The sequence below is a fragment of the Camarhynchus parvulus genome, chromosome 6, assembly GCF_901933205.1.
Source record: "Camarhynchus parvulus chromosome 6, STF_HiC, whole genome shotgun sequence".
NCBI lineage: Eukaryota > Metazoa > Chordata > Aves > Passeriformes > Thraupidae > Camarhynchus > Camarhynchus parvulus.
Genome location: NC_044576.1, coordinates 29,772,325 through 29,788,770, shown reverse-complemented (window position 1 = coordinate 29,788,770; position 16,446 = coordinate 29,772,325). Strand labels below are relative to the sequence as shown.

Here is a 16,446-nt window from a genome sequence, read left to right as displayed (position 1 = left end):
ATAGAGCAAAGCAAGGAAAAATAGCAGGCCTGGGCTTTTGCAAGAAGAGATTCCTGCTGTGCTTTTGGCACTGAACAAAAGCAGGAAGCTGGGGGTTGAGTTTAATTTCTTATTTGAATTCTGCCTTTTTTGAGCCTTCCTCTACCAACTTACTGGAGGGGAAGGTCAGACAAGGGAAGAGGAGAGAGGAGCAGCAGCACATCCTAAGGACCTGGAAGTGGAGGGGAACATGCTGTAAAGCTGTTCCAGGAAGACCATATGGATACTGTCCGTAATTGGCAGAGCTTGCACTACTCCACTGGAGAATTGTGGTGAATTTTTAAACGTAAAGGATTGTTTACACCTGCTGAACTCTGCTGGCTCACTCAGCCTCTGAGGGTGATGTCCTTCAGTATGTGGTAAAATCTCATCAGGGTCAAGAAGATAATTGTGTTGTGTCAGACCAAAGGGTCTGCTGAACCAAATGTCACCTGCTCATGGCAGGAGGTTAGAACTAGATGATCTTTAGGGTCACTTCCAGCCCAAACCATTCCATGATTCTAACACAGGGTCAGGTGGAACAGGCTTAAGCCTCAGCCTGCCTCTCTGGGTGAAGTGTTTGTCTCCTTGCAAAGCTTTAATAGCAGAGGTACAGATAACACCCTGCAGTTAAATTATCTAAACGATGTTTCTGTATTCCTATTTCAGTCACATACCAAAGGCAAATGCAGGAGGGGTCTGATTCCACTCTCAGTAAACAGTAACTGGCACTACAGTGAAGACCTGCACCTCTCCCCACTCCTGTTTTAAACATAATTTAAGAATGGCTAAAGTAAATGCTAATTACATGAACCACAGTGGGAACAAGCAAAAACCCCAAAACCTAAGAGTAGAGTAAAGCCAACAAATAGAAGAGAATATATTGGTGAACTTTGGATTGTCATGGTAACTAGACAAGCTATAAATTCACTGGCAGCACACTTGGATGTTTTAAGCAAATTGATGTCATTACAACTCCATGAGTAAGGCTTCTGGAATAGGTCTGGTAATGGAGTCTGTTATTACAGCTGCCCCTTCTCAAACTCCACCAGCTCCTTACTGAATACTTGAGCTGAAATTTGCCATATTAAACCCAGCTCACTTAGAGTTATTAAATACCCCTTTCCCTCATTCTCATAAATGTTCCTATTGCCCTAACCAGAATTTTCGAGAAGAGGAGGGCAGGTGCCTGCCATTTAAATTGTCAGTCTGGCTGACTCAGCTGCTTCCCAAATCAGGGCAGGGAAATGACATTGCTAAAAGGGCCCTGGCATCCTTGCCTTGAACCAGTCCCTGAGGTGAGAACTGCCAGGAGCAGACACCTGGTAATCCAGAGATACAAGACTGGGACAAGCAGCAAAGCAGCATGTTTGAGGGACCTGGGAAGAGGAAACCTTCCCCTTTGTAATGTGGAATAAATTAACAACACACCAGCCCAAGGCAGGTCTGAATCCTGCCTTAGCTGGCCCTGGTGTTAAGTGACAGTGCATTAGTGGTGGAACCAGTTTAAGTTGTGGTGAATAACAGATGGAAGCTTTCAGCTTCAAGGAAAATAGAAGTCTTAGTACAGCACAAGATGCTGTGCCTCACCCACTCAGCTTGTCATCTTGAAATGTAGGAAAATCCAGTGAGGCTTTCAGGCTCCTTTAATGTAGCTTAAAAAAATCAGCCACTCTCATGTTAAGAAATTCTGAGATCAAAGCCTTTCTCAGCTGGAGCTGTGTCCCTGCTTTTCCCCCAGGCCTGTAACCCAGCCATGCTGCTTTTCCCTTTTCCCCACATGCTGGGGGTGGAGGAAGGCAGGCAGGTAGGCAGGAAGGAAGGCAGGAGGAAGGACACAGGGAGGGAGTCCTGCACTGCAGCTCCTTCCCCGTCAGACAGCAAACACCACGTGCTGCTCCGTGGCACTCAGCAAGGAGCTGCTGCCCAGCTTTGGAGTCTCCTATCCCACATCACTCAGCAGCTCCAAGGAATGATTTCACCTGACCAGAGATGCTCTGACTCAGACTGCAGCCAGCTGCCTAGGGAAGGATGTAAGGCACTAAGAGGCAGCTGGGAACTCCCTGCACTGAGCTTTATGGCTTGTTTTTAATCAAGAAATGGAGCTGCTTCAACTGACATCTCACACCACACAAGGAACTAACCCTCTGTAGCCATTTCAGGAGCAGTCAGAGGCTGAAGGCAGAAGCAGCCAGGATGTTTAAGATGGATTCTGTAACATGTCCCATGTCAAGTTTTTCCAGGTTGAACAGCATTACACTGCTCTCCATTGAACATTCCCCCTCCACACATTTGCCTGCAGGGAAGCAGGGCAGGGCAGCTCCTACCAGGAACTAAAACCCTAGGGATGAAAGCCGTAAAGCAAGTAACCCAATTTACTCAGCAAAATCTCAGCTGCAGGGACTGAGTGTTTATCCTGCTTCCCTTTCCAGGCCTCTGCCCTGCTCACTCCTTTACCTTCCAATTTCTGCTAACATAGTGGAGATGTTATGGTGCAGGAGCCATTCACCATTTTGTATTTCTCCAAGAACAGAAAGGTAAAAAGATGAAAAGGTATGAATAAAAATTCCATTTGAAATGGCCTTTGCCTCTAGGAGGAAGAAAGGATGTCATCTGACTGCAAAAGAGCAACTGCACCCACAGTCTGCTTGTGTGCATCCTGGGGAAAGGGAAGCAAGAAATAAGTAGAAATATTTTCCTGTCCTGACCTTGCAAATTTTTCTATTTTATTTTAAACATTTTTGAAAAAAAACAGTGTCAAAAGGCAATAAGAAAATGCAAGAACATTAAGACAATCCTTTGAACTCACTGAAGCTGAGAGAGGCCAATGAATGTTGTACAGTGCTGATGATAAAATCAGCAATGACAGAAGTGTTTGAACATTTCCAACCTAAAGCCCAAACCATAGCTCAATCCCAGTATTGCAAAATTAAGAGCTAATGCCTGTGGCTCCGTGGTCACAACTATTCAAAAATAAATTTACATAAACGAAAGGGCAGACTGTTTAGGAATTTTTTAATAGGCATAAGCATGCTATGAGTCCAGTTCCTTAAGTGCAAAATCGTATTTCATCTGTGTTGCACAAACGGCAGGAGATCTAATACAACACTGAGATTTTCAACTGAAACATTTCCAGAACAGAAATCAAAACAGGCATTCAAGGTTTAGTTTGCAATTGAGCTCCTCTGCTTTGTGTGGTTGTCTCTAGATATGCCTTAAGGCAATTTGTTAATAAGAAAAAAATGGGAATTTCTTCTCAGTTACACTGTGGTGTTAAGACAGCTGGCTGAAGCAGGTTCAGATTTTCCTTGGTGAAAGAATTCCATTTCAGTGGACTTTAAAGTAGGTCCTGAATAGAATTTTCAGCATAGTTTTGCAGTTCTTCTAATCTGACTGTTTTATAGGCCCCAAAACAGCAATATTAAAGAAGCAGCAATATTAAAGAACCATTAACAAAAACCATGAATGGGCAAATGGGGAAAAAAGCTGTAGAGCACTTACAGGTAAACAAAGGCAGTTGCAGTATTTTTCTCAGAAGTTAAAATTACATGCTACTGTGTTCAGAATTTAAACTTCAGACTAAGTGTTTAAAGCAGAATTTTACACCCCTGAAAATAGGGGACTGCTCTGAAACACTTTCATTTCCTGACTGTAATAACCATTCATTGTATACACAGATGCCACATTCCTTAATCACATTCTAAAATAGATTTTCTTAAGGTATCATACATAGCAGAAGGACAATTCTTTCTCCAATCAATATTGCTTGCACATAATTATTGATGAGCTCTACCAGTTTCAGAATAGCAAACATCCAATTATGTAATAATATAAATATTGGTTACTAAAGTTTTTATCATAAGTATAAAATCTCTATGTAAAACCACATGCTACAGCCTATCTGTACAAAGGCCAGGAAAAATGGTTATTTTTTTCTTGTAACAAAGTGCTACTGCAGAATTGATTGATTTGTTGTGGACATTTCTGAACAAATACAGATTGTTTGGCTCAGAGCATTTCCGACTCTAAATTCTTCTCAGAAGATTGTGAAGCAGTTTAGGTGTATAAAAAAAAATTTGGTGTGATAAAGTAGGCAAATTTTAATTTTCTCTTAACTCTTTCCCAGTTTCAGTATGACTTGAGAAGGTTCCATCTAGATTTCATTTACACAGAGCACCATCAGACAGTACCTGTGTTCCAGCTCCAGTCATTCAAGAAGCTGCTGCTCTTCCTGTGGCACCTGGCCATTTCAGCTTTCCTGGTGCATAAGGCTTTGACTCATCTGAATTTCTGTCATGTAGATCAGGAATGAATGGCCAGGTCTCTTCTCAGCTGAGAGCCCCAACAGCTTCTCCAGTGACTCCAGCTGTAAGGCAGCACCTGTCCATGACCCCCAGGAAGCCCCACTCCAAGCACAGTAATCCTGTATCTTATCCCTCCACCAGAGGCATGGGATGGAGTGAAACAGGGAAAACCTCTAAGGCAAGAGGCCCAAAAAAGGTGCTCAACTCACACCTGAGCTTCAAAATATCCCTTCCTTTTCATACTAAGGCTACCCATCAGATTTTCCAAGACATCCTTTATTCACACCTAGACACTTTCAAGTTGAAAGAGAGAACTTGTCCATTTATTTGGGATTTCCAGGTACCAGGCAGTCCAGAGCAAGAGCAGCATCTGACACCAGGCTGGCATCCCTGGAAGCCCAGAAGGAGCACTCAGAGCAGCTGCATGTTCAGGGTGTCCTGTGCAGAGATCAGCACATCCCAGCTGTGCTGCAGCTGTAATCCAGAGCCCAGGCAGACAAGTCCAGCCTCTGGAATGTGCAGGACAAACAGCCACTACACTGATGGAGCCTGCACACACTGGCCTGTGCTACTTGTATATCCACTCACTCTGTGGGGTGAAATACAGGAGCCATAGGTACACAGTTAGAGTTGGGGGAGATAATGACACCAGGAATGCTCCCAAATATGTCTCCATATGTTCCCAGTCAAGCTCCAATATTCTGCATTACATCAGTAACTAGGACATTGACTCATACCTTTAGTTTTTCATAAAAAATACCAGGTATACCTATCTGGATGGCAGAGACAGCTTTTTCAGAATTGGTCCGTAACACCGCAGTGCATCAAAATCAGATTTTGAGCATTTGTTCAGCAGCTGCTAAATGAAAAAGGAAGTTTTCTGTGGCTGGTGGAAATCGCTTTTGTTTCAGGGCCTCAGCATTAAGGGTTGGTTTTTCACTGCCATCAGAAACTTCAGTAAGTGAGGCTAAAGTAGCCAAGATTTCTTTTGTCTTCAGAGAAATGTCCTTAAGGAACAGAAAAACAAGCAACCATGAATATAGTGTTAGGTTTTAAAAGGTTTTCACATACACTTACAATAAAAAACAATCAATACAGAACAAAAAAAGGAAGCAATGGTAAATAAATAGCTCATTTACAACCAAGACCCCACTTGTAACAGTTCTTCAGCCTGCTCTTGTGCCATTTTGGATAAAGGAAGCACAACCACTCCTCTCCTGACCTTACTGAGCTCTGTGACTTAGTCACTCAGTTGTGAAATGTCTAATATTACATGGGGGAGGGAGTGATAAAATGCCATCATCATAAAAATCAGGTTTTATAGCTAAGAAGCCATATTTAGCAGGACCTTTTCAAGGTACTGCCAATACTATTGACAAAGCATTGAGCAAAATCCATGCCTTGTGGAATAAAACTGGGAAACCAGTCTTACAATCAATAGAATTTCTGAACTTTCTTCAGCAATGCAATTACACAAGAGATAATATAAACTAAGTAAGTTATCCTTAAAAACCTGCATGATAAATAAAAATGCTCATTTGTAAAAAGGCAGAAGGTAGAAGAGACTACTATCTCAGTGCCACTCTTCCTCCTACTCCCTCCTTCTGCCAAGATTCAGCAATAGAGGTTAATTAGATTTAAAAATAAAATATTAACCTTAATGACTTGGCTGTCTGATTTATCTGGATCTTCTGCAGACTGAACAATTAGTTGTCCAATTTCTTTGTGAAGTTTTCCCATTGTCATTGCCTCTGTGTAAGGAAAAAACCAAAACACATAAAATTATAAAAATACACAGAAAATCACCTTTTTTGTGATACCTAGAAATGCATATGAGTAACACACCAAACTGAGGAATCTTTTCATGACTGCCATTTGAAATCGGTTGATAAAGGCAATAACCTTGTATCAACAGCCAGTACCTCTGAAGTGGCCCAAAGCAGTGATAAGGAGCAGCAAGATGATAAGCAACATACAAGGTTTTCTTTCAAATAACCCCCAGTCTTCAAGTATTTAGTGCCATGTTTTTCTAAAAACTCATGTAATATATCTCTCCATTCAGCTAAAAGTCTCTTCCATGTCTAACATGGATGTTATGAAATCTCAATTGTGCATTTGTTGGAAAACAAAGCACATCTTTGTACAAATTCCAACTTTAACCGGTCTTCCAGGGTGGCAATAAAATGAAGACAGAAATTTACACACTGACTTTTCAAAACCTGGATGGAAGAAGGATCAAGATTGTTTGATCTACAGCAAGGTTGAGCAATTACTGTCAACTCTGGAGTAAACTGCCTCTAAATCCAAGATATAAAGAGGAACCAACCTTTTACTACAGGCGAAACTGTAATCTCACTGTCTGCCAAATTCACATAGACATCATAGAGGTCTGATCTACTGCTCACTTCAGAGTCTGTAAATCCAGCAATGTAACCTAGAGCACAGAATTGAGCAAGATTAGGATCTTCAGAAATAAAATCAAAAATGACAGTCCTAAAGTCTGTTCTAAGAGCATCTGACACAATATCCAATGGACCCAAGAGGTTGCTCTCTTGATATTATCAGTCATTCCACAAGTGCTCAGCAGATGCTTCATTTCCAAGGAGCTTAAAAATCAACTTCTAAAACTGCCTTGAGCATGGATTAACTGCTAACACTACAGCAATATCACCAAGTAACCAATTTGACATTTTAAACTCTCTTCCTCCCTTCCTACTAAAATTACTCATTTGTAACTTTCTCATTACATTCTCAAAATCTCCACTTTGGAGCTTCTTATCACAAAGTCAGTATAAGACTGGAACAGAGGAATGAACCCAGCAGATTTGCTTATTTATAGCACGTCAGATGAGCAAACTTGGAGCAGTTTTTCTCCATGGAAGGTGCTTAGTGAGCTGTAGCAATGTTGAAGATGAGTAGTCTCCTTGCTCATATTCTGTATAAAGAAGCTTCTTAATGGCCACATGATGTGTCACAGGAACCTCTGCATAAAGCTTGGGCCTGTTCCTGGATTATGCATTAAGCACTGTGCACACACAGCACCGTGCCACACAGACCAAACTCCTACAGGTAAAGTTCACCTGTGATTAGGAGCCTGAGACTTCACTGACATCAAAACAGAAGTCTGGGACTTCAGAGTTAGGAATTAAAAAACCCCAACATTCCCTTACTAGTGATGTGTAGAAGCTGGGAAGAAAATGTTGCTTATCTAAGTGAGCTGGTTCTGTACAACAAGACTTTTAATCCCTCCAATCAAAGCATCAAACAAGTCTCAAGGCTGCTTTGCATCTGTGATTAGGGATAGACTGATGTGGATCCACCCAAAGCCACCAGATTAACTGATTATCTTCCCACATACTTGTTTAGCTGATTTGCCTTTTCCAAAGAAAATTCTGTTTAACTTTGATAAACAGCATTAATAGCAAAATATCCTTTTTTTCCCCTCCAAAGTTCCCTGGTGCAAAACTTTGCAGCAACAGAAGCTGACATTGAATTTTCCTGGTATTTTTGATTAAGAAATCATCTCTACCTGTGCAGGCTTTTAAGGCTTCCAGTTCCTCCTCATTTAGATGCACATATGAATGAAGAATTGACCAGTCTTGTCGATGCCACACTAAAGCAGGCAAAGTCCTAGGGAGATCAGGGTGCAACTTGAGACACAGTACATTTTTACTTACACTAACTAAAGCTTCACTGTAAAAACTGAATGCCATGAAAAAGAACAATAAGCACTAGATCCTATTTAGGGGTGTGTGTATGTATTTATTTATTTATTTATATATGAATTGTAGAAATTTCTACTTATCAATGCAAGTAGAGTTTATCACTCTACAAGTCATTCACCATTAAATTTCTCTGAGTTGAGCAACATGCAGTTAAACCTTAAGAAGGATTTAGCAGAATTTCTATGAACAGAAATGGATGGATGCAGATGGATTTTTTTTCCCTTAAAATACAGGCCTTTTTCTCAATGAAGGTTCAAAATTTGTTGGACTTCTGGGGGTGGGTGGGAAGGAAGGAACTGATAAAGTACCTGGTAAATTCCTGGATAGCTTCTATTCTAGGATGGTACACTACAATTCTCTTCTTTAACATCAGTGCAGTATATAAAATAACTGTTTCCATTCCAAACTGAGACACTATATCTAGAAAAGAGAGGAAATTACTTTATAGAAGATATTTATGCTGATATTATCACGTTCTTAAAAAAGCTTAATAATAACAGCACAGGTAACAGTGCCAGCACAGCTTACTTGAAGCATACATGAAAACAAGATTGTACTTTAGGCTGCAAGAAAGAAATCAGAGTAGAGACTGTGGCAGAGATTAACCTTTGATGGAGCCAGCAAGGTAAGCCTTCCGAGCATCAAAGTCCTTGCTGAGGAAAGATCCATTTTCTTCACTTTGGCAGATGCCCTTTGTGAGGACTGCAATGTAACTCTCCATCATTTTAACTGGACTTCCATGCTTCAGGTAGATCCTGTGTGAAAAGGAGAGAGTCTGCTATTTTAACTGCAATCAGTGCACACACATACATATATATGTAATAAAAAATTAAAAATTAAAAATCAGTATTACAAATAGCAATATTGTTGGCAATAATTCTTATTCTGGACACCTGACTGTGTGCAAGTCTTCCAACATGCACACAAACACATCTGTCTTTTAGAACTTACAATAACCCAGTATTTTTATTTCAGCTTTCTATTTTATGAATGAACCAGCATGGACTAAGATAGAAACACACCCCAAAGGTGTAGGGAGGTGTCCAGACAAAGGATTCTTTGTAGACTTGGAAGGTGTCTGCTTAATGAAAAAGCAACTACCACAGTAACTCCTGTTATTACATGCACTATCTTTTACCATTCTTCTGTACTCTTACTAAATAATGAAAGAAAAATATAAACATGTCCTTGATACTCAATAAAACCCCAAAATGACACAGAGGAAGCACACCCTGAGAGAACCATGCATTGTCAGCTGTCTTCCAGGAAGCACAGAGACACTGTAACCTCTTTTAAGGTTAAGATATTTCAGGAATAGCACTGAAGCTGTCAACGACCCATTTTCCATGGTAGCTATAGCACAAAGCAACAGCATATTTGAAACTCAATTATTATCATGCTTAGAAGAATTCATTCTAGATTTGAAAGGAAGTATTAGCTGGTAAGTCAGCAGAAACATGATCCACAGTGAATCTAAATCACCAAAAAAGAACACATCTCAGTTTTTCAGTACCCTGCAGAACTGGTAAGTCTGAAAGCTTTTCCAAGTCTGCATTACATATAGTAAGTCCCAAGAGCACAATAACCTCATAATTTCACCCAATTAGCTGCAAAATCGCAGGGAATACTCTTGGTATCAAGAACTGGGATTGAACTAATTTGGAAACTGAAGGAAAAGCACAATAAGAAGCAGAGAGAGAGCAAGAGAATGGGGACATGAAGGGAAGTGAGTAAACAGGAGAAGGAAATGAGAAGAGGTTTTTTGGTTGGAAGAGGGCTCTCACTTCTCCATAGGAAAAGCAAAAACCATCCCTGGGTGCTGTGCTTGGCTCAGAGGAGCTGCGAGCAGCATTTACAAAGATGTTGTGGAGGGATACAAGTCATTCACCATACACAGGGTGATCTTTAAATCCAGCGCTGACATCTTCCCAAACATTTACACTTTTTAAAAAATATACTCTCAGAAAAAATGAGTGTGAAGGTGGTGGTGGTGTGTCTGGAGAAGATACAGATTAAAACCCAATGAACATCTGACATTCACCCAACACTTTCTGTATATGACAGCTCAAATCAAGGATTTTTATAATCGGATTTCCTTTGTAGGGCTGAGTTGCCAGCAATTTTTTGAACAAATGCAACACAGTGAACTGAACCTTTCGCTTTGGCAAGATCTAAGCATGCAGAACCTCAGGCCAGCTTTTATACAGACCTGCAGAGGATCCTGGTGAAGGCTGCATATTTCTCTGGGTTGAAGTCTTTGGCTGTCAGGACAATGGAGAAGTGGGTCACCTGCACATGACACAGGCACAGAAACACACAGAGCTCAGTTAATGACCCCACAGGAACAGCCTTGGTCACTTCACTGTCAAGGCTCCAAGCTCCTAACTGCAGGAATGGCCTGGACAGAGGACTTCTGATGTGACTCAGCTCTAGTACAGACTATCTTTTGCTTAACCTACACACAAGAGTTGCTTTCCTCTAACCACATGAGGTTATTGAAAAACAGAAAGGTATTTTCCTTCTCCATAGCAGGGAGGAAACTTCCAGAATTTGTTGCCAAAGGAGGCTGTGGAGGCAGACAGCATCAATATATTTAGAAAGAGACTGGAAAAAATACACAGACAGCAGGCCCACAAACAGAACTACTCTAACTTCCTCAATCAAATGATTGTGGGCTGGGACAGTACAAGACTAAAAGTCTGCAGACAATGACCAGGCTCACGTGTTCTCCTGAAATAGCATCTCCCACTGCACCTATTGAAGACAGCACTGTGACATTTAATTTTATTTTACTTCATGGAAAATATAAACTTTGAGTAAGGAAAGGCAAGCAACATTCTGCTGTGGGCATACAAAATTACCATGTTATCTTGCTACTTAACAACATAGCATGAAACATGAAAACTGAACAGACTTAACCAACAGTTTAATGATTTTTATATCAGGGAAAAGATAGAACATACAACTATATTTGCTGTCTTCCAGTAATAATGCAGTGGAAAAGAAAGTACCCACAAAACTCAATCCTTTGGGGAAAAATGGCAGCAGGTTCTATGGGAACAAGACTCTGGACACTATGAAACAAACTCCATAGAGAGAAAAAAATGCTGAACTTGAAATGCAAATTAACTACAAACAGCAGCATGAAATAGCATTTGTATGTTAACACGAAGAATTGGGGACTGAGTATCTCAATCATTCTGCAATTCCATGTCCTGGTGACAAATGAAATGCAGATTGGCTGGACACCTGGACAGAGCTGCATCTGTGAGCACACAACACCTCAAATCCCTTCTCATTTCCCTCCATGGGAAAACACTGCTTAACCCACAGAGAACTCTGCAGAAGCCCTCCCTGCATTCCACTGAAAAACCCCACCAATCCGTACCTTCTTCAAGGCTGGAGAATCTTGAACTTCTACCGTTGTGATGTAGAACCAAGACCTTTTATACTGGCCGAACACAAACGTATGGAGCAGTTTGTTTTCATCTGTAAGGCAGCACTTTCGCAGCAGCAGAGTCCTCAGTTCCGCTGTTACGGACGGATAACACCAAACCCACAAAGCATCTCCGTTGGTGTCTTTTTCTATGGTGGAAAGATGTTCACTGTGAGAATGCCAAACAGCAGCAAGGAAGTGAATTGATGGGTTAATCAGGTTTGTTTCCTGGAATCAGATTAAAATTCCACCTTACCCTGACCCTAGACATCCAGTTCTGACATTACGGTTTAAGCCTTAAGGCAGGAATTCTGACACGGGTTTTATTTTTTTTAATGTTAGTCTTGACCTGCTTCACGAGGTCCAAGAAGCATCAAGTTTGAATGTACATTCAACATGAGCACGGTATTGAGGAACAAACACCCCGACCAGCTCATTTATGATTTTCCCTGTTTCTGATTTCGCAACAGCAACCTCGGAAGCCGCGAATTTCAGACACTTCGGCCGAGTTGTGCACGGCTGAACCCCGCAACAGGCAGAGCCGGCACCCCCGGGCCCGCGGCCGCAGCGCGGCGGGCGGGCCCCGGTACCGCGGCGGGCCCCGGTACCGCCCCAGCCCGGTTCCCCCGGCCCAGCTGCCCCGGCCCTCACCGATCAACCCCACGGCCCGCAGCAGCTGCGCCTCCGGCTCTGCCATCTTCGCTCCGCCGCCTTCCGCCCGCCCGCCCGGCCCCGCTCCACCCTCACGGCCCCGCTCCGCCCCCCCCGCCATTTACTGAGCGCTCCCGGCGGCTTCCTCCTCAGGGACCCGCCCGCCCGTTCTCCGGCGCGAACCGGGGAAAAAAGAATGGGTCTGGGAAAAAAGGGCGTTTTTTGTTGTTTACGTCACAGAATCCCTAGGTGGTTCAGGCTGGAAGGGACCATGGAGCTCAGCCGGTGCCACCGCCGTGCTGAAGCAGGTCCCCAGAGCACGGCACTCGGGAGCGCGTCCAGCCGGCTTCTGGACGCCTCCAGGGAGGGAGACTCCAAACCTTCCATGGGCAGTGTCTCGGTGTGTGATCACTGCATAATACAGATGGAATTCCGTGTGTTTCTGCCTGCTGCCTCTTGTCCTACTGCTGGACACCACCTGGTCCATCTAACACCTCCCTTCAGATAGTGACAGACATGGATGAGACCCCTGTCTCTTCTCCAGGCTGAACAGACCCAGCTCCCTCAGCCTTTCCCCAAAAGGGAAGAGCTCCAGTGCCATCATCATCTCTGCAGCCCTCTGTAAGCCATGGGGCACAGTTCATGTGAAATGTTACACAAAAGGAGGGTGGCCCTGCTGGCAACCACCTCCTGGAGTCACGGCCAGGAGCTGTACCCTTAGTAACCCAAACCATCCCTGTGTTTCTACACAGCATGGATAAAGGCTGGCTCCTGCCCAAGTGGGGACTGAGTGGCGTGAGGAACAGTCATGGAAGCTGAACAACTATTCCTGAGTAACTCCGTGCACCAGCAAGTTTATTGAGAATGTAAATCTCATTTGCAAGAACGTGATCTCATTTGCAAGTTTGGATGAACAGTGGCACCTGAACATTAGACTCCATGACTTTAAGGGTCTTTTTTAACCTAAATGTTTCTAGGAATACCATGATATTGATAAGGAGAAGAAACTTCTGAAATACCTGATGTAACCAGAGGAGCATCAGAAGCTGCTAAAAAATGTGTGAATTTCTGGGAGAGGCCAGGCCTGTCCCAACCTGGCTAGGGAACACATTAAATGGCAGCTTGCCATAGGATTTTCATGAAGTCATCAAGTAAACACATTAGTAGGAAGACACAAGACAGATGATACAAAATTGTCATGAGGGCTTTTAGAGATCCAAAAACGTGGAGTGGGCTGCCCAGCAGCAAGCCCTGCAATAAATACAGGCAGAACACCTGCAGTTCCCGTGAGAGCACAGCTGCCCCCATGAGAAGGCTGCAGGGACAGCCACTGGCTCCGGTGACGTGGGCACAGCTGCCATCCTGACCTCAAGTAGTCACCCGGCAGACTTTTTAATTAATTTTATGAACACAAGAAAAGCACTTGTTCAGCGCTATAAATACCTTAGTGATGACTGTATTTAATGCATACTGTACTAAAACACACGTCTGTCATGGTTTAGGAACAGAATTCCCCAATTTAGTGTTCCCATTGAAATACCCCAGACCACGCACCACTCGCTCACGTCCCCCCCACCTCCCCGTGTGATAGGATGGAGAACAAAAAGGGAAAGATCGCAGGTTGGACTAAGAACAATTTACTAGAGGCAGATAAAGAATAGGAAAACGTACAGTAAGAACAATGCTAATAACAGAGTGTGCGAGACAGGCGAACCACTCACGCAGAACCCAGCGCCACCCGACCGCCGCCCTGGCAAACCCCCTGTGTCCCCCGGTATCGTTTAAGGCTCATCCGGGCAGAGGGCTTTGTGGAGTTCGCCCCGCGCTCCCCTCACGGGCCCGATCTGCCCATGACCCCATCTCACGATCCCTTCAGGGTCCTGGTCCCAATCACCCTCCCGCTTTTTCCTCGATTTCCCCACGATCCCCTCCCGGTCCCGATCCCAATGCCCCGTGGCTCCGGTCCCTGTCCCGGTGCCGGTCCGGCCGGGCGGCCCGCGCGCGCGCGGGGCGGGGTTTCCGCTTCCGCCGCCGCGGCCGTGGCGGCGCGCGCGGGCCCTTTCCCTCCCCTTCCCCTGGCGCTCCCTCCCTTTCCGGCCGCGCGTGCCGCCTGGCTGGAGCTCGGAGCCGCCGCCGCCCCCGTGAGGAGCCGCCGCCGCCGCCATCATGCCGGTGTACTTCCAGCGGCCCGAGAACGCCCTGAAGCGGGCGAACGGTCAGTGCGGGCCGCGCCCACACACACACGCGCAGCGCCGGGTCGCCTCCCGCTCCGCTCCCCCGGCTCCCGGCCGCGCCCGCCCCGGGACCCCGCGGCCGGGCCCGCCCGGGAGAGCCCACCCGGAATCCCCCGGCGCTGAGCGGAGGCCGCCCGCGAGCACCCGCCCGGGAGGGAGCGGGCGGTGCGGCGGCGGCGCGGGGAAAGGGCCGGGCAGGGCCGGCGCGGCCGCGCCGCATGGCGGAGGGGGAGGGAGGCCCGGCGGGCGCGGGGAGCGGGCCCGGCCCCGCCTCCCGCTCCCCTGGGCTCCACGGCCGCCTCCGGGCGGAGGGGGAGCCGCGGCGGCCGGGGCTGGCACGGCCTCAGCCCGCCGGCCTGGGCATGAGCGGGCCGGAGCGCGCTGCCCTGCCGGGGTGAGCGCACACCCGGGCCGATCCCGGGCCCTTGTGGGCTCCGTGTGTTGTATCCCGTCCTTCGCGTGACTCCGGTGAGAACGCAAATGGTAAAACTCCCTCAGTGCTGCACGGGCTGGTAACACTGGTTTGTCCCTGGAAGACCGACCAAGGGAGACAATTCAGCCCTGTAGCCGTTGTTTGCTGACTGCCACATAAAAGCTGGACTGGTTATGTTTATCAGCTGGCTCATTTCGGGCCAAACGTATGGCTTTGACGCTTCTGTTTTTTATAGTACCCTATTTTAAGCCTTTAGCAAGACCATTTAGACTGATCATTGTCACAGGGCTGATCGAAAGATGACACTTAAAGACATCCACTACTTAGAGATGATTTATGGGTCTTTAAATGACAGCAGGAGAGGCTGTGTGGTCTGGCGACTGTGCATTATTCAAGTACTTAGTATAACAAGAAAATGTGAAAGTACTGCACATCCTCAAGATTTTTAATCAAAAATTCATTGTAAAAATCTTTCCCACAAAGATAAAAAGATGAAAGATAAAATCAGCTTCAGTCAGCTTTCAGGGATGTGTTGTATCAGTCCTTTCACTGGAAAAGATGCATGTACCATAATGTATAAATTTTATTTATCTTTGCAAATTCTTGAGTTGGAGGAAGTGGTATTTGATGTGCAAGTCCACATTTCTGGAATATTGACTTTAAACTGCTCATTTATTATTGTTATTGATGCTTTCCTGGTATTTAAGTTCACATTTCTTATACTGCTACAAGTCTGCTAAGGTGTGTTGAAGTGAAGGAGTGGAGTTGAAGGGGGTGTTCTCCAGACAGATGCTGGCAATCCTGAATTTCAGTGGTCTGAATGGAAAACATGACAAGCAGTGTCAAGACTTAGAAACTGCAGGGGCTCAATCTTACCACAGCCAAGCATATTAAAGGGTGGAAGGTCGTACCTAAGGCAGATTGTGTGTTGCAGGAAGCAGTTTAATGTTAAATTGGCATTTTTAATGGGGACATTCAGTGCAGTTTCCAGACTTTCAGTGTGTGTTTTATAAGAAAGGCTCAAGTGAGCATTAGAAGCACTTCATGTTCTCAGCGACTTCAACATACAGAGGTGATGTTTGGAGATACGAAGAGCATGAAGGATTTTAAGTATATACAGATATGTAAGAAAAGTGTTTTTATAATTGATAAATGTAGGTCAAGGCCAACCCTCAGCTATTGTTAGTATTTGGCATTTCTTTGTACTCAGGGATGTAATGCAACCTTAAAGAGTGTTTTATTGTTGCAGATACTAAGCCTGCTCACTCTTGGAGATACTGTAAAGCACTTGACATCTTTGTCACCTCTTGTAGTGACATGTTTTCTCAGATTGAAAACTGAGTTTAATTCAGGATTTGGGGTTAGCAGCAGTGAGTTGATGTGTATCAGCTGGTTCTTGACCACTCAGCTTCAGTTACTACTCTGGATACCTGTTAGCATTTTAAATAGTATAAAAGAACAAAACTAGTAGAAGGTAACTCTTACAGCTACTTATGGACTCAGCTTTACAGTTTACATGTTACAGATCTGAGTTTCCATAACTTACAGTTCCTACTGCAGAGCTTGGCATTGTGTGCTGTATTTTGTTCTTCACGTTCATTTTGTGCTTTTGCTGAAGTGTCTCTTAAATTAGCCTTAATTATTT

The 16,446-nt window shown here is 44.5% G+C and overlaps 2 protein-coding genes across 2 annotated transcripts in view; one reads left to right on the top strand and one right to left on the bottom strand.

The window, feature by feature from the left end:
• Positions 1–5,037: 5,037 nt before the first annotated feature.
• DENND10 (DENN domain containing 10) lies at positions 5,038–12,199 on the bottom strand. Its single transcript, XM_030951080.1, has 9 exons — positions 12,135–12,199; positions 11,436–11,632; positions 10,257–10,336; positions 8,654–8,802; positions 8,356–8,467; positions 7,852–7,952; positions 6,649–6,756; positions 5,979–6,073; positions 5,038–5,329 (listed from the first exon to the last, which is right to left on the bottom strand). Exons 1-9 carry the CDS (start codon positions 12,178–12,180, stop codon positions 5,153–5,155), a joined length of 1,065 nt encoding a protein of 354 aa, XP_030806940.1. The 5' UTR covers positions 12,181–12,199; the 3' UTR covers positions 5,038–5,152.
• A 2,007-nt stretch (positions 12,200–14,206) lies between these two features.
• EIF3A (eukaryotic translation initiation factor 3 subunit A) overlaps positions 14,207–16,446 on the top strand; it is a 29,268-nt gene continuing 27,028 nt past the window's right edge. Inside the window, 1 exon segment of the mRNA XM_030950964.1 lies at positions 14,207–14,349. Coding sequence (XP_030806824.1) covers positions 14,301–14,349 — 49 coding nt within the window. The 5' untranslated portion in view covers positions 14,207–14,300.